The sequence below is a fragment of the Lissotriton vulgaris genome, unplaced genomic scaffold (genome assembly GCF_964263255.1).
Source record: "Lissotriton vulgaris unplaced genomic scaffold, aLisVul1.2 SCAFFOLD_614, whole genome shotgun sequence".
NCBI classification, from domain to species: Eukaryota; Metazoa; Chordata; class Amphibia; order Caudata; family Salamandridae; genus Lissotriton; species Lissotriton vulgaris.
The window spans coordinates 245,315-268,604 of record NW_028247094.1 but is presented as its reverse complement, the minus strand read 5'-3'; the positions used below and the strand labels follow the sequence as shown (position 1 = coordinate 268,604).

The following is a 23,290-nucleotide window of genomic DNA, read 5'->3' as shown; positions in this document are numbered from 1 at the left end:
GTAGTAAACCTATAATTGACATAAATGTAATTTTGTTTAAATATATATATTTTGTTTACAATAACGTATTAAGATTTATTATATAATTTTTAAACAATAGGAGCAGTTCTAGACTTTGACTGTTTTTTTCTGTAACAGTAAGCGTGGTAAAAGTATACATGGTAATAAATTGTGTGGTAAAGGTACTTCACATGTGAGTGAATGTAAATGTGTGATAGTGGAATGCACTGTAAACTCTGCATTATAAAAATGTGTGTGGTAAAGAAACACGTGGTGATGTCATACAGCCCATCAGAGCTCAGTCCAATACCATTGCCTTCAAAGCTCATCCATAACCTGGGAATAATCTTAGATGACAAACTCAACATGTTCGCACTGGTGAACACAGTTACCTCCTCATGCGTCCACACACTACTCATCCTCCCCACAAATCTTTAGATGGATTTTTTCAAGAGCACCAGATGTACCATCACTCAAGCCCTAGTCACTAGCAGACTTGACTACGGCAGTGCACTCTATGCCGGAATTCCCAATGACCTCCTCCACCAACTTCAGACCATGCAGACCGCAGTTACTAGACTCACCCTGCATTTCCCACATTCCACTCACATTATGCATCACCTCAGAGATCTCCACTTGCTTAAGATACCCAAACACTGCCAATTTAAACTCCTCACAAACACATACTGGGCACTGCACAACATTGGCCAGCCTGCCTCAACAGTCGCTTCCCCTTCAACCAGATCATGTATGCTCTGCCTCACTCTCTCTCTCTCACACATCCCTTACATCCACAAAAGCAGAACAGTAGGCATAGCCATCTCCTATCTCACACCCAAAACTTGGAACAATCTCCATCTGAACATTTGAGCCTTATCCTCACTTCTGCAATTCAGCAATAAGCTGGTGACCGGGCTCTTTAACTGACACCTAGCAGATGACATTCACACCTGCTCCAGCACTGGGATACCGCACAGGTGAAATTTGTGCTTTACAGATCCTGATAACATAACAGTGTTTAGGAAATGTTACATAAGACAGGGAGGACTATAATGTATAGGAGTCACATGTCATTCATACTTGTAGGTAGTATATTTCAAGAGATCTTGGTCTAGAGAAGGACAAACTAAGGATTTGAAACATAATACTGTGGGTGGCTTTACTAATAGAATACATTTCTATCTCAATTAACCCTTTTTAACAACATTGGGATAATAAACAACTGGGGGAAATACCAAAATTCTACCCTATACAGTGCAGTTTGCATGCAACTCTTTGATGACAGTGTTTAGCTCAATGTGCTATTAGGATTGTCACTGATGAACTGCAAGTTACAAAAAGATGTCTCTGTGACAAAAGCAGTAAGTCACTAAGCTAGCAACATAAAATACAGTCTGTGATCCGCATGGTACACCTTCCTAACAGCAGGCATATTAACCCTCTGCGCTGCTTTATAATGAGTTGAAACTGCCTTTTGACAAAACTCTGATCTGTCTCCAACAGGTACATTCATTACCAGAGTAATCTTGCCATTTTTGTTGTTGCCTAACATTGCTGGCCACACAAGGAACTCTACAACTGTTGCTTTTAAACTCATAAGATAGTATAAAACACAATCGCCACCCTGAGGTTGGTGCCCAGTCCGGTGTCCTGGCCCCGGTCACACTACCCTAAAGCTGGCTCTGGCTGAGATTAAGTCAAGCATTGCATTGCATCCCCCATTATTTTGTGTACTTCTGTATTATTTAAAATGCAGTCCCTATCACTGTTTTTCTATATGCCTGTCTGCCATGTAAGGAGCTTCTGCTGATGTGGAAGGCTTGTAGACTGCATGCCAAACTAAATATGATCCTCTTTATCTCTGCCACCTTTCTAAGCTGTATATGTTACTTGAATTACTGTTAGCATGAACAGAAAGTGGTCAGAGTTCATTAAGTTGTAACTGTTATAACTTTTTAGTAATTTGTAATTAAATAAACAACTAACTTTCCATTTTCCATCTTCAAGGAATTGGCTTCAGCCAGGGACAGAAGTGGAAGGAGCTTCGCCAATTTGCTATCCTTGCCTTGACAACCTTTGGAATGGGAAAGAGGAGTTTGGAGGAGAGAATCCAGGAGGAAGTTTCCTGCTTGATCAAAACCTTTAAAGAGATGAAATGTTAGTATCTGTGGGTCAAAAAGAAAAGACAGAAATGGGCCCTGTGGTTCTCAGACATTGGGAAAACTTGCTTTGGAAGGCAGATAGCATTTATTGTATGATTGTATATATCTGTTGACAAGTCGCGGTATACTATAAAAGAGAGATGATGGGTAGTCTTTGATGGTTCCTCTCCATAAATGTGTTAGTTCACCTGTAGTTAACATAGCTACTACCAGTAAGCAGTGATAGATACTTGCAAATTACGGGATTCAAAATCTAGTGTATAAGATGTTTGTTTGACTAACTCTTCAAGGGTGTTCTTGCACATTACCATGTGCAGGATTAAAACTACCACTATATTGTCAATGTAGGAATATATGGATTTAATAGTTTTACCTACACAATTATATACCTTGATGATATGAAGTTAAGACTTGTAAACCCACACTAGTCTATAAAAAACTTGACTATATAGTGGTAGTTATCCTGACTCAATATAGTTACAGGTTAATATTTTGCTTCTTGATTATTGTGACATGAAACCGCATCAAGCAAAGCTACAACTTAACAAACCTGGGGACAAATCCAGCTGTTTAGTTATTGAGAGGTTGTGAAGTGACCTCTGAGTAGCACCAATGCTCTATAAAAGCATAAATATAATAAAATAAGATGGACGTGTCATGGTGGTTGAAATAGATCACTGGGAGGTAGACATTATAGGCTTGTTACCTTCAGTAAGAGCAGTGGTGGAACGATCCATTATGTCCTAGGACAATTTGAAAGCAGGCAAAATTCTAATACTTCATCCCTCTCTTGCTTAGCTCTAAGGCACTGGTGCCTTTGCTGCCCATACTTCCTGACACTAAACAACTGAAGTTAGTGTAACATTTGCTGCACCACAGTAGCCTCCTCTTAATCTTTCTAGTCATGAACTCTTCTCAATGTTATCAATCCTCGAAAGCTAACAGTTTATAAATACCTCCAATGCTGAATATAAATCTCTCCCACAAGGACAGATTCCAGTTTCGCCTCAATGTGACATCATTGTGTCTTTCACTTAAATGGATATGTTTCTATATTAGCCACTTAATATTTTCACACAGTAGTCGTATTGGAAAGATGGATGTATGGCAAGCCACAGTTAAGGTCAAGATAGCTGCAGTTCTCCCAAGAAACACAAAGCTATTTCAGTGCTGTTACTTAATGTAGCATCCTCCCCAGCCTGGGTACCTGCCAATGACTATGCTACACACGAAACTTAGAATTACAGGTCTTTATTTGTTTATGTTCAACTGCGAACTCAACATTCTAAACCTGTATTCATTTCATTACGCTCTAACCCTTACTTCATGGTTCTATGGAATCTATCAGGAGCCAATAGGGTTCTGTCATTGCTAACTCGCACAACACTACATCTCCCCTATGTTAAATAAAAAAATATAATTTCTTTACAAATAAATACACAATTATAGCTCTTCAATGATTCTTCGGTGTCCTCTGACCCTATGTCTTGACAGTGTCTTCAGACCTGGAGACAGGCAGTAGAAATGTACGTAATCAGTTTTTGTAATGCAGGAACAGCAGTCGGGATTTCACTTGTCCTTTTGGACCCAGTCTCTACATTGACATCAGTGCCCGATGAATGATAAGCCACATGTAGAAATGCAAGGAATTTCGCTTAATAGACTTTTCCAGGACGCGGGGCAGTCACCTTGTGTCTTTTGGTGTTTATCACATAAAATGGCTCAGCATCGAAGGGAGCATCAGATTGTTATTTTCTAAACTGACAGACAAGCACTCGATCTCCTCTAGTGAAAGTACATATTCTGCATGTTGGCACTTGTCAGCATAGGCCTTTATTTTCCTTTTACAATTATATTCTATTAAATGGGTTTCTTCCTCATTAATTGATCTTCTGTTGGTCCATTAAGACACTTTGGTTGTAATGGGTCTCCCGAACATCAAGGTTGCAGGGCTTTTGCCCCTGCGCTCCACAATCGCTCGGATTTATACACGCAGGGAGTTTTCTTCCGAGATACAGAGATTGACAGTCTGGATAAATGATATATGATGTGGATGTTCGGCCAATGTGCCAAGAATTGAGTTTTGGATTACGTGAAATAATGGAGATTGGATTGAATTATATTTGTTTCTTTGAAAACTGTGAATATTAGTGAGAAGGCCACGAGAAATTAGTTGCTCTAGCCCTGATGAAGTCTTTTGGACAATTCTTTATAGACGAAACACACGTGTTGGCTGTATTGATTACATTATCTGGAAGGATGTATTGATTACATTATCTGGAAGTGGAGAATATGCCTTTGTGGAAAATCACAGAAATAAGAAAATAAAAACCCACAGACTCATATTGAATGCTATTTAACTCCTTTTTTGAATTTATGATTGGAAACTTTATTGTATAATACAGAGATATACAATATGCTCAGGGAATCTTAACTAAATTTAGGTTTATGAAAATGGCTTTTTTTCCATGGTTGCCCCATTTTGTGATTTATTTTATTGCTAGTTTTTGGACTCTGCATACTAAGGCACTGCTGTCCAGTGCCCAATGAATGTCCTGTAGCTCTTAAAGCATATAGACTGATCCCTAATTTGCATAAGTAGCTGTCCTGTAAGGCTATAGTATATGCTGTAGAAACTATGTCCATGTCATGGTAAGCTAAAGGCCACCTGCGAACAGAAGTCCTTATTGTGCCATCCACTGGTGTGAAAAGGAAAACATGATTTCAGGTCCACCAATGTAGGCTGACTGCTGAAGTTTAAACTTGCTGTTCAACCTGTTAAAATAACCAATTTGATAAGAAGAAAGCCTCCCTTTGAAATATTAATAGGTCACACCTAAATAGGCAGTGTATCCCAAAAGCAGGACCACAGAAATGATAAGATAAGTTTATTGCATAGTTAATTAAAACTCACAATTTAAAGTACACAGCTTTAAAAGAGATACGTGTCAAAGGTAAAATTAATTATCAGGAGTTAAAATTATGCAGTTCATATTAACAGTTTACATTTCTGGTATTATTCATTTGAGCTGCGGACACATGGTTGTGCTCAGAGGCAGTGTCTAAATGTTACTCTGTTTCCTCATTTTGTGTCTCCTTAATTCTCTCCGTCACTGCGTCAAAGTATTTTGTAAGTCTGCAGTTTAAATGGGTCTCCTGCAGATTGAAACATAGTTTGACTGCACGTCTGCAGGTTCTGATGCCCTTCTGGTTCCATATTACGCGTAATAAGGATCTCCTTTTGTCCATTAAGATTGGACAGAAACATATTATGTGGATTAAATCTACAGGTCCTGCACTGCAGAGACGGCAAGTTTTGTCTTCCTGGTTCCTTTTCCATGGGGCCAGGTGAGGGAGAATTGGTAGTATACTGAATAGTAGTTTTAAAAATTTCTCTTTAGTCCTCTGTTTGAATCCGTGATCCGTATACGCTTAGGTCTTTAGTGTTTTATAGTTGTTTAAGACTGTCCATCCATGTGCCTTTTTTGCTAGAGTTTCCTTGTCCTCTAATAGCGATGTTATTTTTGGAACCTTTGTTACTAGCTTTTTGAAGCTTTTGTGATCTACTGAGGTGTTCCAGAGGTCAGACAGTTCAAGTACTTCTGACGATTCCAGCAGATACTTCCTTTCGTGTGAAGATTGTCGTCGCTACAGCTCAGTCCAAAGGTGGGCATTTAGGGTGCCTTGCTCTGCATTTCTAATCTTATGCCAGCATTTTATGAAGCTGCCCTTCGTTCCACTGTCTGTTTTTGAACCCCGAACTCCAGACGGATTTGGGCAGGAGATACATAGCTGGGTAGCCGAAAGATGGTTCTGAAAGTTTTGCTGATTACTCTATCGAGGGTAAGAGCATCTTTTCCGAGAGTTGATTCGCTCCCATATGTTAGCATCAGTTGTAGGTAGAACCAGGTCGTCAGCGTAGAGGAGGTTGGACAGCGTGATGTCCCCCAACCGTGGGGCGTGCGATTTGATGCTGTCCAGTTCCCCTGGTAGGTCTGCCAGGAAAAGATTAAACAAAGTAGGGGCTAGGACGCACCCTTGTTTTAGTCCTTTAGAGGTGTTGATTCTCCTGGAGAGGTGCGTCCAGTCTCCCAGCTTAATCTTAACCCAGGTGTTAGTGTGGAGTAGGATTAATTGCCTCAGGAGCGGTTGCAGTATTCCCCATTTGTCAAGCTTTTGCCAGAGTTCGCCCCGGTCCACATGGTCGAAAGCTGGGCTGTAGTCGATTCGAGGTTGTGCAGGAAATTAGCCCAAACTGCCTCTGATATGTAGGAGTTTATTCCTTGATGACCCGGCCGCTGCAAGCTGTGAATTGTTTACCCAAATTTAGCACTGTTTTTTTGTTTCGAATCGTACTTTATTTTTGCCCAGAGCTCGTCGTTCGCCTGTCTTTTGATTTCCCAGGTTGCCTTTCTTAGGTTCGCTTTTAAGCTGCGTAGAGCATCTTGCAAAGGCCCTATTTCAGGCTGTGTACGGAGTTGGTTCAGAGTTTGCTTTATATTCCGTTTAATTATTTTTATCTCCAGCGTGTTTGTCTTGCTCAATACACACTTAGGAGTTTTGCCTTTGAGTGGCCTTAGTTTTGTAGCGTATTTGGTCCCCAGAGTCTTTGTATACCGCTCCCAGGCCTCTATTGGGTTTATAACCAAAATGCACTGGTGAATAAGCTCCTTTGCGCTTGAAGACAGTTCTTCGATGTTGTGTTGTTTGTATCTTATGCGTTTGAAGTCTGATGTGTATGCAGATCTAGCGCATGCCCTAACTTCCGTGGGGTTTTCTCTGGTTGTCCTTAGAAGGATTTCTTGTGGCAAATGGTCACTTTGGTCACTAACACCCAGCTTAAATGATTTGATAGTGTCAAATAGAGGGAGAGTTGCAAATTCGTAATCTAGATAGGAGGAAGTTGCTGCCGAGTGGTAGGTTGATGCTGGAGGGGTGTCTTCTTTGTACCGGCTGTTTAGCGCCCTTAGGTTTAGTTGCTCTAGCCCTCTTAACAGTTGGTTTGAGCAAGTGGTTTGTTTGGTTAGAGATGGTTGAGCCTGAGTTGGTATTCCCCAGGCTCTGTTAAGATCGTGAACCAAGTCATCGTCCGTTGCGGTTCCAAAAAGAAAAAGGTTAAAGTCTCCTGCCAAGATTAAATTTTCAGCTTCCTCCTCATCCATAATTCTTGCTGTCTCTTTCAGCTCTCTTGCACCTTTCCGTCTGTGCTTCGGATGTATGTAGGAGTTAACTATTACCAGGCGGTGGTACGGCTTTCTGGTATTAATTATTATCTCAGTCGCCTGTATGACGTTAGGAGCAGTAGTTTTAATCTTTATTTTCTTCATTGCTCCTACTGTGGGAATTGAGGCAAAGATCATTAATCCACCTGAGCTATGGCCAAAAGATGATGTCCTAGTGGTTGGGACAAATTGTGTCATATAGCCTTTGAGGGCTGTCTCAGCTTCTTCCCAGGTTTCTTGAAGTAGTATCAAGTACAATGTTCTTAAATATTTTAATGTTTCTTGATCGTTCAGTTTGTCAGCCAAGCCATTGATATTCCAGATACATACTCTGAAGTTGTTCAATGTTATGCATGTCGAGGGCTGCGCTGGGGATCCTTGTCATTGCCCACCTCTGTTTGTTATTATTCGCTGTATTATGTCTGGATTAGGAGCTATGCATTTCGTTATTACCGTTTTGGTGTATAAGGACCTCCCTTGGCGGCCTGGTGACTGGCTGAGGGCTCCTTTTAAAATAGATGTGGCTTTGGGCGGGTGTTATATCTCACTCTCCTTTAAGAATGGTGTTGGGTAGGCTTGCCTTCTACCTGGTTCCAGCCTTATTCCCCATTGAGAGGATTTTTTAAGCTCTCCTAAAATCCGGTCAACCAGATCAGTTGACGCCCATGTTCTCTTTGAAGTTTCTGGTTTTAACTGGTCGGGTACAGGTTGGAATTCAATTTGTAAGTCGGTTGTGGTGATGACTTCCAGACCTTTGATAGATGTGATTAATTTGATTATATTTCCTCTATTCAGGATGTCCATTCTGCCCCTAGATTTGTACTCTGGGGCAAATATTAGTGTGTCTGTCTTGTTTGTTGAAGAGTCTCTCGATACTCCGGCTGTGGTTTGTTCAAGATGGTTTGCCCCGGTGGGGGGTTGGTCAATGGTGCTGTCAATTGTGGCTGAGGTTGCCCTTGTTTGAGTTTGTTCCATGTCCTGCTCCAGGGCCGACTGTTTCACGTTTTGTAGCATGGCCCTTGACCAGCTGTCAGTGTAGCTCCGTGTTATGCTACATGAGTCAGACTCTGTTTTGAGTTTTTCCTGCTGGTGTAAGCATTTTGCCTTTGTGACGTCCTCGTGCCCAAGGTGTTCTATTGCTGTCTCTAATAGATCCGTTGCTCTCTGGATTTTAAGTTTGATGGGGGTCCTTGTAGTTGACAGTTTTTTGCCCAGGGGCGGCGTCTGCTCAGCCTGATTTACAGGTCCCGCTGTCTCTTCTTGTACCACTTGGGCATGGGGTTCCACTATCAGCCCCTCCTGATCATGGCAATGGCTGTTTTTTTCCTGTTTCCGCCCTTCCTTTTTTGTTCCCGGTGGGTTTGTGAGTTTGTGGGTACCTCTATAATGGCTGTTTCTGGAGGTGAGAGATTTTGGAGTGCGATTTTTGGCGGTTGACTGACAGTAGGGGAACAGAACTTCTCGTTTTGGAACAACCTGGTTTCTGCTTTTTTTTATGCGTCCCTGGGGTTGGAAGACCCTTGCGACGGTTCCCTCCTTGGCTGTATCTGTTGGGTCTGCAGATGCGGTTGGCTTCAGACTGACCAGAAGGTTCTCTAGCATGGTTGGTAGTGTCGATAGTTTGTTGATTATTGGGGAACAGTCACATTCTGTTCTGGCAATAGCAGAGAATTCTGCTGCTTCCTGACCCCTTTTTATTAAGCTGTTTAAGTCGCCTAGTTTCTTCTCAATCCCTGAAGTGAATTCAGCTAGTGTTTGCAGTACTGTTAACTGCAGGTCTAGTTTCTCTGATTGATATTGTAAGGCTGCTGCTGATAGTTGTATTGTGTTTACTAGATTTGCCCAGAAGGTAATGAACGAGCTTTTGCTCATGCTCTCCGATCTCCTGATACTTGGGGTTGTAGTGGGTTTTAGATTGCATACCGCCACTAGATCTTGCTACTCCTGTGTTGCAAGGAAAGACATGTCGCCATCTGTAATGTGTGGAATCTCCCCTTGCCGATTTTTTGGTGTGTTAGGGTGGCCCGTGTCACTCTGCTCGTCTGGGGCCGCTTGGGAGCCGTCTTGTACACTCTTCGGCGTTGGTGAAGGGATGCTGTTTTGTCGTGTTGTTAGTATCCTTGTGTCCCGCTCACTCTGAGATTTTTGCCGCGGCCGAGCTGTTTGTTGATCTCCCCAGTCCTGTGGGACGTGTTGTTCTAGAGTAGAGAAGGCATCTAATGCTCTGTCTGTACTTGGCCCGCTGAGTGTTGTGGCCTTGTCTGGGGAGCTTTCTGTTTTCATCCTACTGAGCTATGTCTGTATGCCTTGAGGGTTTGTCAATTCAGTGTCTGGTTGATTGTTGATCTCCACTGGCATATCTACTGATGAGTATAGTGTTCTGTCTTCTTCGTTGTTTATACTGCTCTCAATTGACATCGTAAGTTTGTTAGCGGTGTGTATATCCACTACTGTAGTTTTTGGCAATTTCTCTGTTTCCAGTATTTTTTGATCATGTAACGGTGGGTATTCTATCTTTCCGGGCTCCAATGGAGTTGGTAGGCCTTCTAGGTTTCCGTTGTATGTGAAAAAATGCAGCCCCTGGATGTTTTAGAAACGCAAATGAGTATGAAGTTTTCCTAGCTGGTTCTCCATCAATGGTTATGAGATCTTCGGTTCTTTCTCTTTTCGCTCATTTTGTTAGCTTACTTGGTTTTGTTGCCTTCCGTGGGTCCGTTGCGATTTCTAAGTTATTGTCCTGGATGGACTCCGTGCCCGTGAACCAAGGGCAGCCCGTGGCGTCGCCGATTTCATTGACAGAGTTGGTGTCGATCGAATTGGCCTTTCCCTTATTGGTACTTATTTTACAGAGATCTTTCTCTGTAGGTGGTGGGGTGGCTCCAACGTCTCTTGTGGCCCCCTTTTTTCGTTTTAATACTGGTTTTGTAATGGACCTTCTTACTTTTCCGGACCACATGCTGGCCCAGGACGAGTTTAGCTGTTTAGCTGGATAGTTGGGTAGCTGGTGGCTAGTATCTGGTTGCTAGTGGTGAATTTTAACTTGCAGAGCCACAACTTAGGTAAATAAGGCCGCTGGGGCCAGCAGAACCGACACCAGCCGAGGCGGGTAGGGTCAGCGACTGCCGCCTGACAACTGTCTCGCCCTACCTCTCAATCCTCAGTCCTTGGTCCTTCTGCTTGCTCTGCTTATTGCTCTCGCAAGTGACACTGGGTCTACACTAACTGGGTCCACACTGGGTCTGGACCAAACTGTCTCAGATGCAGACGCGGGTGCAGCTCCACTCCTAGCTCCCCGGCTCACCCCTACGTGAGCCTCTGGGCTACAGGAGCTGCAGGGCGCGTCTCCCACAACTCCTTAATCCCTGCTAGGTAGTTTGAGGTAAGGGTAGGCGGGCAACTTTGCTACGCCCACGAAGTGGGCGTAGTGTTGCCTACTTCGCCCTTTGCAAAGTAGGCGAAGCAGGCAACACTACGCCCACTTCGTGGGCGTAGCGAAGTTGCCCGCCACCCGCCTCCCTCCTGCCCTCCCTAAATGCTAGATTAAGATATAAAAGAATTATAAAACCACTTACCCTGTACTGCCGCGTCCCCGGGGCTCCCGCTCGTCATTGCGCCGCCGGCGCGCGCGTTTTGGATGGTAATGCGCATGCGCGGGCTGCCGCGCATGCGCATTTCTCACGAGAAATATACATGACAATCATTTCACAAGTAAATAACGATAGTATTGCTTTTTACACACATTGTGATTACGATTCAGTGACTTCATTCCCTATAACACAGAATGTCTGCAGCTCTTATGATTGTGCCCCAGGTCTACCCATCAACCATATGAATTAAGTGTGAGATCGATCTAGCCAGGACAACCCTTGGTCCTACTCACCAGGTATTGCTACTATCTCATGGGCTTGAGTCAACTGGGGGACTGTGTCACCCCTCTGATTGCTTGCTAGCAGGGCCGGCTCTAGGCTCATGGTGGCCCTGTGCAGGGAGCGTAGGTGGGGGCCCCGGAAGAGGGGGTCCGGACGGGGCGGAGCTCAGGAAGGTGTTTTACTAATAATACGTTCACAAAAGTCGTTAGATAATTGACCAGTACCTGAGCGGCTGCTCCTACCCTTCTGAATTCGTCTCAGAACGATAAGATTTAGGAGGAGGAGGGCATTGTGACACACGACCTGAGGGACTGGGCGCACACAAAATGTTTATGGAAGGACATTTCTGAACCGAAGAAAGAGCTCCTCTAAAGTCCTGTACACTCCCATAGGCCACAGATTGGACCCTCACTGTTCTCTTGTGTTATTACAAAAAATGGAGACATGCAACTCTCAGATTTGTAAGGAAAAATAAAGTAGGGAAACTCGAGTTCACACACTACTGAACGGGCACTCTTAAGTGCATCAGCAGTGCACTGTGAATCGGAGCGTTTCACAGGCCTGTCACAGATAAGAAATGCTATCAAAACGAAATCTTACAAAACAATATACTACTAGCCGGCAGCAACTCATACCCGGACAACATTGGGACGGGCTGCTATTAAATATAGTTTGATGTGATTGCTAGACTGCAGTGACCTTAGTGGTACTTCTGTTTCTTCAAGCTGGTGATGTCTGGACAAGAATGATGTCTGTTTTTTTTGTCTAAAACCTTTTAATAAAAACACATTTTTATTTTCCTCCAGTTTGCAGTTTGGCCTTTTTAATGTCTATCTTAATACAGAACCATTAGTTGGGGTGACACAAGGAACAGTCTTACTCTCTTCTCAAAAGCAATTCAGGCACCTCACACATACACACGTGAACATGCATATTGAGATGGAGTTTCCCAGCGTATGCCTGGCAGTTTACATGCTGCTCTATGGTGCTGGCACATAACTCACTAATCTCACTATTATATGGCAGGAACCCTCATTTTTGTGACCAACAGGTAACTGAAGGACCTACTGCAACAACAGCAGCAACACGGTGGTCAAAAACATTCAAATCTATCACCTGCGTGTTATACACTGTGCTGGGGAGCAGGCACATAATCCTTCCATGCTAGCTTATGGTGAAACCTGCTATTCATCTGCATACACCCCTCCAGGATTTAGAACGCACCAGAGTGGTTGGGGGTATCTATGCTAATAAGACGTTATTGCTACCCAAAGGAACCCTTTTAGCAACCTTAGAGTAATGACAGATTGAGAAAAAACACATTAAGGTTCTAAACCTTTGTCTTGCAGGTTACATGCACCTCCTTGATGGAGCTTTATAGATCACTGCAATATTCAAAGGATTGGAATTTATGAACTCCGAGTACAAAAGCATCTCAGTGTCAAAAGTAGTTACACACTTCCCTAGAAATATAAAATACAAGTACATGATCTGCAGGCTTCACAACCTGATTTGCAGTAGGCATGTTAAACGTATAAGCTACTATGACTCAGAACTGCACGAGACAAAACACATATCTCTTCAGCAAGTGCATTAACCACCAGAGTTATTTTACCGTTATTAGCCCTGGAAAATTGCTGGGCACACAAGATCTCTGCAGGCTCAGGTGCCCCAACCCATAAAGTATTTTTCTAAACATGGCCTCTTTGTTATTCACAGAGAACAGGTGCGCAGTCACATTTGTACTTATTGTCAACTATTTCTTTGCTGTAGTTTTTTTTCTTTTACTTATAAATTGACTGTCAGACTCTGTTCTCCTGACCCCGCCCACTTTCCAACGCCAGACCTTGAACCCCAATGTATGGCTTCCCAGACCCGGAGTAAATGTTTTCCATTTCCGGCACTGCCCAACACCCCCAATTTCCACATTATGAGAAGTTTCACCAGACTGCAAGACACCTTTCTCTCTCATCTATTCAAACTATTCACCCTAGAAAGAAAGTCTATGCAGAATATGTATTTGCAAGTTTACCTCTTGGACAGTTTTTTTTTTTAACAGAATGGCCTTGCACAATAATAAGTGTTTACTTGGGGCATGTTTTATTCCGTACTACTATGTTAGTGTTAGATAGGAATACGTGCGGCAATTACATTATTGCAAAGGTTACGGCTTCGACACTAGTAAGTGGCGCTATGAAAAACTTTGAAGCATAACTTCAGAACGGTTGCCAAAAATAACAAAAAACAAACTTTGTAACTTTGCACACCCATTATGTTTTTGCCTAATGTGTGCGCCTTCTTTCAGCCAGACTTTTGATTGCAAAATTTTTGTAACTAACCACGGAAGAGAGCCGTCGTTTCCTTTCTGTGGTGTTTACTACTTTTAACCACAGTTTGAAAAGCAGCTGCCGTGGATGGGGTAACACAGTGACATTCATAAGATCACACTGTGCGCTGGCGGCAGGAAGTGCATGCATTAATTCCGGAGCAGGCTTTCTCCAATGTGACTGGGCCTGTACTTTATGGGGAAGGGAATTATACGGGGAGTAGAATCCGGAGCCTGGCCTGTAGCTGGAGCCCCCCAGGCCACCGAAAGCATGCACCCTCTGCCGGTTTGCTTACCAGAGGGTTCCTGCGGCCGCGCTCCCTGTGCTGAAGGATTCTGAGTGAATCAAAGCTCCTCATAGCTGCCAAGATTTCAAATTGCTATGTGTGACATTATCATAATTTCAAAGTAATTATGAGTGACATTTTAACGACTATGAGTGACACATTCTTGCATGCAAAATAAAGCCACAATCCAAGGTGATCAAGTCTGGGCTAAGTCTAACTTTGATCCATATAGGAAATCTGGTAGCCTGTAAGTGGTATGTACATGGGACCTCTCAGCTCTTTGGGTATGAACATCATAATATAAGGACAGTCATTACGTTGTCTGGGGAATGGGGGCCAGGAGCATGAGAACCATGTTAAAGGTATGCTCTTGCTTGACTTTCCTGTGGTGCCCCACAACAAAATCAAAATCATTCAGGATCCTGCACCCTGCCTGGTTCGATAGGGGGCAAGCACCTAGAAAGAACGTCAGCAACACATGCAGAGCACTAAGCAACCAGACACAGAGGTACAAGGTGTGTAGAGTAGTACTATAAGGTACATTATAGGATGATGTCTAGGGTTAAATCAAATATAGGGTTAGTGATATTGCACACGTTACAGTCTACTCAAGGCTTAGTGTAAAGATTTATAGTTCATGTGTGGTTAAGGTTTGAATTTGGATGGGTTTTCAGTGAAGATGATTAAAAATATATGTTACAGAAGAGTCAGTTGTAGATTGTCCACCGTGGTGGGTAAAGTAGTGGTAATTAAAACATCGGTTTAGAGCCTCTTTATGACGGATTCTTAGAAAATTGCCTCCTGGGTAACGGTCCTCTGGAATGATAAGGACCCCTTGCACAGTGCTGCTCCTTCAGAAGACACACGGTCGAAAATGCCACCTGACACATGTGTTTTTCCTCTGCACTTAACTTTCCATTTGGAGTGCTCTGATCCTACTGTCCGAGGTGCTAGTTGTAGATAAAGACACTACGTGGACTAAAGTAAACCCAAAAATAAGAAAGAAAAAGCACACAAGCACTGCATTTAGACCTACACGAACAGCTTCCACTCGTGGTATGACGTAATAAGCCACCGGGGTTCCAGCGTAAGACAATTATTGTCAAGCAATTGGTGTGCCTTTTGCTGTCCTGATTTCGCCACAGGCCTCAGAGAACTTACTTACACAACAGCCGAAACACTCCCTCCCTTTCTCCTCCCCTCTGCCACTCTAACCATCAGGAGACGCTGGCTGTCACTGACTCTCTGCTGTACTGTCCCCAGTGCCCACTCACCTCTCTGCTGGCCTCTGTACGCAACGCGGCGGGTAAACGCGGTCGCAGGTGCGGCACCCCTGCTAGTAATTTGCCATCATCGCACTCAGTCTCCCAGTGAGGCGGGTCGGAGCCGCGTGACCAAAGCAACGTGACGCGTCACTGCTGAGCGGCTAAATTGCACACCGCGCACAGCGCGCGGGGGCTGTCACGTCATCGTAGGGCTAAGATTGACGGCCCTGGGACCCAACTGTCTGCTGAAACCAATTGAAACAACAACGCTCACAGGTGTCGCTGCCATTGCCCGGAGGCCGCCAAATCCTGTCAGGGGGCCGCCAGTGATCCAAGTTCTGATCCGATCCTCGGCTCGTCCGTCGGTCGTCGTGGCGGCCCCTGGGGTTTGGCGGCCCTGTGCAGGTGCACAGTTTGCACATGCCTAGGGCCGGCCCTGTTGCTAGTCTGGGATTACCGGATATGCCATGTGATAGTAACTAACCAAATCCATAACTTTCAAACCACCGTCATGTGGTAATTTATGTCTCCTATTCTGTTGTTGGGAGCTCAGTGAGGTCTGTCTCAGTCGAGAGAGGGGGGCCATCTGGGCCCACCTGTGTCTGGCCGACTCTTCATTGTGTAATAACCCGGCACCTGCCTGGTGGCATTCCACCGGGGTATCCCTCCCCCTCCAGCGGTCATCAGTCTGGTCATCCCCCTCTCCTATGTCCTCTCAGTGAGGTGTCTCAGTTACACAAACAGGGCGGGGTCATCGCACCTAACAGTGTCCCAAGGGTAACCTGTCTGGGTCTCGGCATCGAGAACTGCTCCCACTCATCCATCACATCTGACCACAGGGCTCGAGCCTACAACATCACATCCCTGATCCAGGTCTACACTTTAGAACCCGCAACTAACTTTCAAGCCATTGCTATTCGTCTCTTCTGTAATATTAATGCTAAGTCAAGGAACCTGTTTCTGACCTTTTTAGGTTTGGGTCTAGGAAGGCCCCTAAAAGGCTACATAATTCTCAACAGTGCTATTCAGAGTACCTTGAGCTTCGACAGGACCTTCATCCAGTATACCTGCAGCTGGGTGTACTCCCCTGTCATATGATTGGAGACTGCATCTAGTGATGTGCACCGGGTCAAGGTCTGGGTTCACCCCATTAGATGGCCCTGATTCTGCACGGTGTCGAGTATGTCCTGTGCGTGTAGTTGAATTGGATGTATTTGAAGAGCGTGTTGCGAGACACCTTCTGTGGGTATGCCAGTAATCTCTTCCTAGGTGTGTGTGCCAATGCATCCTACGGACATCAAAGGTAACTTCGGCCTCACTTGCTGCATAACTCCATTGGCCCTGCCTTAATGTATTGTGCTGAATTTTTAAAAGTAGGACATATAGAAATGTAATAATGGCATGTCCCCACTGTGGTAAGATCCCAAAAGCTATTTTTACAATGGAAGACCCTGACTCTCCTATGGAGGAAAACTATAGTGCTGATAAATGTATTCATTTTGCTATCTCATGTTTGAAACAAGCTAAAGAAATGGTTCAACTACAACTCCTAATGATTACTAAAAAATCAAATTCAGTGGAGAAGTTAGATTATTAATAAATCATTTCGGAAAAGTATTTATTAGAAAGATACCCTTTCTGATTTCCCTGGAGGTTCCCAGCTGCGCCATCAGTGCCATACTTATATGAGGTGAAATTTGCCTTATAATATTGGAAAGAAGATGGACCGCTGAAATAATGAGCCTTTATATAGGTTTACAGAGTGCGCAGATTTGAGGCCCAGACCCGGGAAACACACACCACTGCCTTTTAGAGTATGGGGACTTACCAGATATAGAAGTAAGGCTCTGTAAACCTTAACTTGAGCACCATTTTGTGACACAAGTTACGCCAAATAGCTTTATAAAGAGCAAAAGTCCTATATTGCTTTACCCTTCTAGCTGTTTTCTTCACCTGAAAATGTTTGTGGTGCTTCTTTCCAAAAGCTGTAACATACAGGTTCCTTATTTTTATATATAAAATATTGTTGCACTTTACAGGGAACGCACAGTATTATGTGACTATAGTGCATGCATAAATAGAATTGGGTCAGACATAAACCATATCAAAAGGTTTTTCCTTGCTGTTTAAATGTTCAAGTGAATGTTTTTCTTGAAAATTATTAATCAATTAAGTTATATTAGCGTTAGGATGGGTAAAATAGAGTTAAACACTATACTGCTAGAAAAAAAGTAGTAATTTTCTCTGCACTCTACAACCATTCAATGTTTATGGTATGATTCCAATTTAAAACGTATTAGCAATTTCAGAATAAACCAAGCTCCTTTACACATTTTGTATTTTATTGTGTTTGTCTATCCCATCTCTAGCATCCCACTTTAATCCAGAATTTTTCCTGAGCCGGTCGGTCTGCAACAACATCAGCTCTGTTCTCCTTGGGGATCGGTTTGACTATGAAGATGAAGAATTAGTGGCCATGGCCGAACATATAAAAAACATTTTTAAGATTTCGAGCTCCACCTGTGGCACAGTAAGTATAAGAATCAACTATTTATAATTAATCTTGGTCTTGTATTGATGTTTTGTAGAGGAGGTTGTAATTTTCCTGAAAGTGATGGCACACTCCCTTAATAGCCCCGTGGGGACTGGGAAGAGTGACAGTCAAATGTAGAACGTTGAGTACTGCAACACTAGTCAGGCCCCCATGGTACAAGAGACATTTCTGTAATGAGAATGGAGAATGGGTGGTAGGATTCCATGTTGCTTGCTGGCTTCCCAATACCTTGTCATGACTTGGTGCAGCAGACATGCTGAGTCAGATCACTAGCATAATATGGATCCATGCAATATTTAAACACAAAAATATTGGAAATTAAATATCGATCACAAAAATATTGACTTTTTCTAATTAGCAATTAAAACCACACATATTTGGAACAAAAATATTGTTAAAAATATTGATATTAACACAACTATATTATGTCACAAATATAGATTCGCAGAATATCAATGACAATAATATCACCAAAATAATTCAACAATCAATAAAAATGTACCAAAACACTTTTAATATATATGATATATACAAACAGGTGAGAGGAGTGGCGATGGGGGCCTGCTTCTCCCCCAGCTACACATGTTTACATGTGGGCTGGTGGGAGGAGCAGGTCCTCAAAACCGCCTTTCAGGTGGAATATCAGACACAAATAAGATCATACCTTCGGTACATAGAGGATGTGTTCATACTTTGGCGGGGGAGTGAAGAAGAAGCTGTTCTCTTTATAAATAAGATTAATAATAACATCTATAATCTTAAATTCACCTCCCACATTTACAAACAGGAAATTGAATTCCTTGATGTTAAGGTCTTTGTCCACAATGAAAAATTTGAAAGTACCCTTCACAGAAAAGTGACTTCTGGTAATATCACCTTACATGCAACCAGCTCTCATCCGAAAGACCTCATTGCTAGCATTTCGTATGGAGAAATCCTACTGATAAAATTATTTGCAGCAATGAGGAAGAGTTTAATAAATGTCAACAAGAGCTGGTTGACAGACTTAAAGTAAGGGGATATTCACATAAAATCTTGCAGGATGCAATTGATAAGGCCAAAACTAAATCTAGAATGAGCCTATTCGCTCCTGATATAGACACCTCATCAGTCCCTAATACTGCTGTTATCTCCACAAGTATGAATACTCCAAGACTAATCACTACTTATAACAGGGAAGAACGGCAGATTAGAACTATATTGAACAAGCATTAGCCAGTAGTGCTAACAGATAATATTCTTCGAGATAAAATTGCAGTTAAACCTGTTATTACATTTAGAAGAAGTAGCACCATGGGCACAGTACTGGACCGAGTATCACCTGAGGTCAAAAAAGTCACTACTTATTTGGCACCAAAGAAGGGTTTCATAAAATGCACGTCATGTCGTGCTTGCAAATTTGGTTGCAACATGTCAACATACTCCACACCTTTCAGTTCCACTCCTACTGATATATCGGGAAACTACAATTGCAAAACCGAATATGCTGTATATGTCCTGACGTGCACCTGTGGGCTTAGCTACGTGGGTAGCACGAAGCTACAAGTGCACGTCAGGATCTTGCAGCATATAAGGACCATTCTCCACAGTGACGCAACATATCCTGTTGCGAGACATTTTAACGAGGTACATGCAAACAATATCAATTGCTTTTCTTATTTCGTAATAGATGCTGTGGCTAAGAAAAGAAGAGGTGGCAATAGAGAGCGCCAACTCCGTCAGCTTGAAACCAAATATATTATCGAGCTTGATTGTAAATGGCCCAATGGTTTGAATACCAATGAGGATATGCGCAGCTTTCTGTAATAACATCCTTTAGCTGCAATATGGTGGTTCCAAATCACAAGTGGAATTGTATGTAAATAGTTCAATGAAGTACGTCCTCCTTGTAGATATATTAACTCTCTGATTTTACAAATTATTTTATCATATTTCCTCTTTCTCTTTTTGATTTCTCAAAATGTATTTATTATATACAGAATCGAATGTTTTTAGGATAAAGGTGGCTGTTATCAATTATGTATGAATTTTAGAAATTAGATTCATCTATGTTTTGGGAGCAGATGGTTTGGCCTTAAATTAGCATTTGATTGATTGAACAATCTATACTATCTACACTAGCACTTTATATCTATATATGCACTTTTGCACAGACCTTCTCTCACTGGTGTTTACACTGCATAAAAAAGAAATACTAAGAAAATTGGTTTAAAATTAAGATAAGAATAGGTACATGTTGTGATGTACGCAGGACTCATAGGCCATATTGGTTGAAATGACAATAAGCGGATTTATCCGGTAATATTACAGTATTGGTGCAACAACAACGTAGGCAGTCTTGGATTTATCCAATGAGAACTTATAAAATGTCATCCATGATGTTGTTTGAGATGTCATCAGTGATGTCACTGACCATGTCATGAATGATCTAATATGTGACATCATCAGCAGTGCATTCCGGGTGCGCGAAATATAGTTAGTCCAACTGACTATATAGGAGCAATTTCAATGGTTTTGTATGAGTGAAATGTCCAGCAAACTATAACACCCCTAAAACTTTTTTTGAGTGAATTTCAAAGTTTTTTTTAAAGCTAATTCCTAACTATATAAGGCCTGAAACCTATTGTTTTTTCAGTGAATTTCAAAGGTTTTTTAAATGCTAATTCCTAACTATATAAGGCCTGAAACCTACGGTTTTTTAACTGAATTTGCAAGGTTTTTTAAATGCTAATTCCTAACTATATAAGGCCTGAAACTTATGGTTTTTTCAGTGAATTTGCAAGGTTTTTTAAATGCTAATTCCTAACTATATCTAGCGTGAAACCTATATTTTTTTCAAAAAACTTCAAAGGTTTTGTAAATACAAATTCTATTAGCGAATAACGTTTTTATATGTCATCTCATTTCTCAGTAGAACTGAGGCACAAGAGAGCACAAAACAAGAGTGGAAAACGCAAAAAGGGAGCAGGGTAGAGACCCCCTGACCCCCTAGCCCTTCTCAGGTTCTCCCAGAAGGACCCCCAAGGGCAAAATTACTTTTTAATAAAATCATGGGGTACGCGCACGGTACGCGCACCTGTACGCGTACCGTGCACGTACCCCGCAATTTTTTTACTTTTTCTTTTTTGCCCTTGGGGTCCTTCTGAGACCCCCTGAGAAGGGCTAGGGGGTTGGGGTGTCTCTACCCTGCCCCCTTTTCGTGTTTTTCACTCTTGTGTTGGGCTCTCTTGTGCCTCAGTTCTCCTGAGAAACAAGATGGTGGCCAACTCTTCCTGGTTTGGACAGTTTGGAATGTTGACAGTCGACTGCCAGCCAATCAGGATTGCGCTCGCGCACTTAAGGGTACACGCACGTACGCGTACGGTGCGCGGACCTGCAAGCTCATATAGATATATATGTGTTTTTGAACCTAATTTTCATAAAAACCACTGGAGCAATTTTCACCAAACATAGCAAAGGCACATCTGCGTACCAGTCCCTACAATTTTGCAAAGATTGGCGTAATTCCGTTCAGCAGGTCGGGCTGTAGACTTGTCAGACCGTCCTATGGAAATTAACATGGAGAAAACACGTTTTGGGACCCCCCTTTTTTCTCAGCCTCCACTTCATGAATCCCCCCGAAACTTTCAGCGAAGGAGCGGAGCACAGCGAGACAATTTTAAGGAAAATATCACGCAAAATTCCTCAACCGGCGCCAAAGTTATTCCCAATAGAATGTTCGGAATTTCCTATGGTAGCCAATCCTAACTATATATACCTACTGGCTATATATATATATATTACCTACTGGTGGTCGCCAGTAGGTAGTTATAGTTAGGATTGTTTTCAATGTTAAATCTCAAAATTCTCTTTGGAATAACTTTGGCACCGGTTGACGAATCTGCCTGAAAATTTCCTCAAAATGGCCTCGTCGAGCTCCGGTCCTTCCCTAAAAGTTTGGGGGGGATGCGTCAAGCTGGGGCCGAGATAAAAGGGGGGTCCCAAAACGTGTTTTCCCCATGTTAATTTCCATAGGGCGGTCGATTTCACTTTTAGCCGGAACGGCTGAATGGATTTTTACCAAACTTGGCAAAATTGTAGGGACTGGTAGCCCGATGTGCCTTTGCTATGTCTCAAGATATGTGCTCCAGTGGATTTTGAGTAATTTAGGTTAAAAAAAATATATATACCTAGAGCCGCGCCCCAGTACGCGCACCGGGGAGCGCTTCAAGCGCGCCACGCGACTTGCATACGGAAAGCTGATTGGCTCTCGGGTGTCTGTAAACATTCGAAACAGTCCGCAGCGGCCGCCATCTTGTGCCTCGGTAGGATTGAGGTGGTAAAAATCAAAGGGGGAAATGAGCAAAAGGGGGCAGGGTACACCCCCCTGACCCCTAGGTTTGTTGCGGTCGCCAGTAGGTATATATAGTTAGGATTTTTTTGAAAAGGGATTTCTGAAAATTCTATGTTGAATAACTTTGGCGTTGATGGACGGAATTGGCTGACATTTTCAGGAAAATGGCACATTTTGTTTCTGAGCGTCCCCTGAAAGTTTGGGGGGTTTCGTCAAGCGGGGGCCGAGAAAAAAGGGGGTCCCAAAACGTGTTTTTAACATTGAGTTTTCCATAGGGCGGTTGGACTCACTTTTAGCTTGAACGGCTGAATGGATTCCCACAAAACTTGGCAAAATTGTAGGGACTGTTAGCCCGATGTGCTTTTGCTATGTCTCAAGATATATGCTCCAGTGGTTTTTACGAAAATTAACTTTGAAAAATATATATTGGGCTACATTGGGCGATATATATGTTAGAGCCCAAATGTAGCCCAATGTAGCCCAAAGATGGCCACCAGAGACCAAAAAAACAAATGTGGCCCAAATATTAGCCAGATGTAGCCCAACTATAGCCCAGTGACAGAATGTCCCAGAGTGTTCTAAAGAACAACTAGAGCGCTGACAGTCTTACTTATGACAAAAGTATGGCACACCTGAAGTCATCTTGATTGGAATAAAGTGTTAACATTTAAAACATTTAATTTGCAAAGGAACAAAATGAGGGGTTTCATTTTGCCATAGAAATGTTATATATTACCTACTGGCGGTCGCCAGTAGGTATATATAGTTAGAATCTTTTTGAATAGGGATTTCTGAAAATTCTATGTTGAATAACTTTGGCATTGATGGACGGAATTGGCTGAAATTTTAAGGAAAATGGCACATTTTGTTTCTGAGCGTCCCCTAAATGTTTGGGGGGGTTTCGTCAAAGTCGGGCCGAGAGAAAAGGGGGGTCCCAAAACGTGTTTTTAACATTGAGTTTTCCATAGGGCAGTTGGACTCACTTTTAGCTTGAACGGCTGAATGGATTTCTATGAAACTTGGCAAAATTGTAGAGACTGTTTGCCCGATGTGCCTTTGCTAGGTCTCAAGATATGTGCTCCAGTGGATTTTGAGAAATTAACGTTCCAAAAAATATATATATCTGTGACAGCGTCCCGGTTAGCGCCCCGGTTCGCGTACCAGACGCGTAACAGAACTTCGCGAGGAGAAACGGATTGGCTCTCCGGTGACTCTCAACATTCTAAACAGTCCAGAGCGGCCGCCATCTTGTCTCTCGGTAGGATCGAGAGA

General features: G+C 42.8%; 1 protein-coding gene across 1 annotated transcript in view; it reads left to right on the top strand.

The window, feature by feature from the left end:
• Positions 1-23,290, top strand: part of LOC147665639 (cytochrome P450 2F2-like) — a gene marked incomplete at its 3' end in the record, with an annotated part of 323,787 nt that overhangs the window by 178,569 nt on the left and 121,928 nt on the right. Inside the window, exons 5-6 of the mRNA XM_086949621.1 lie at positions 2,008-2,157; positions 17,501-17,661. Of these exons, the coding sequence (XP_086805747.1) occupies positions 2,008-2,157; positions 17,501-17,661 (311 nt within the window). The remainder of the gene's footprint in view (positions 1-2,007; positions 2,158-17,500; positions 17,662-23,290) is intronic.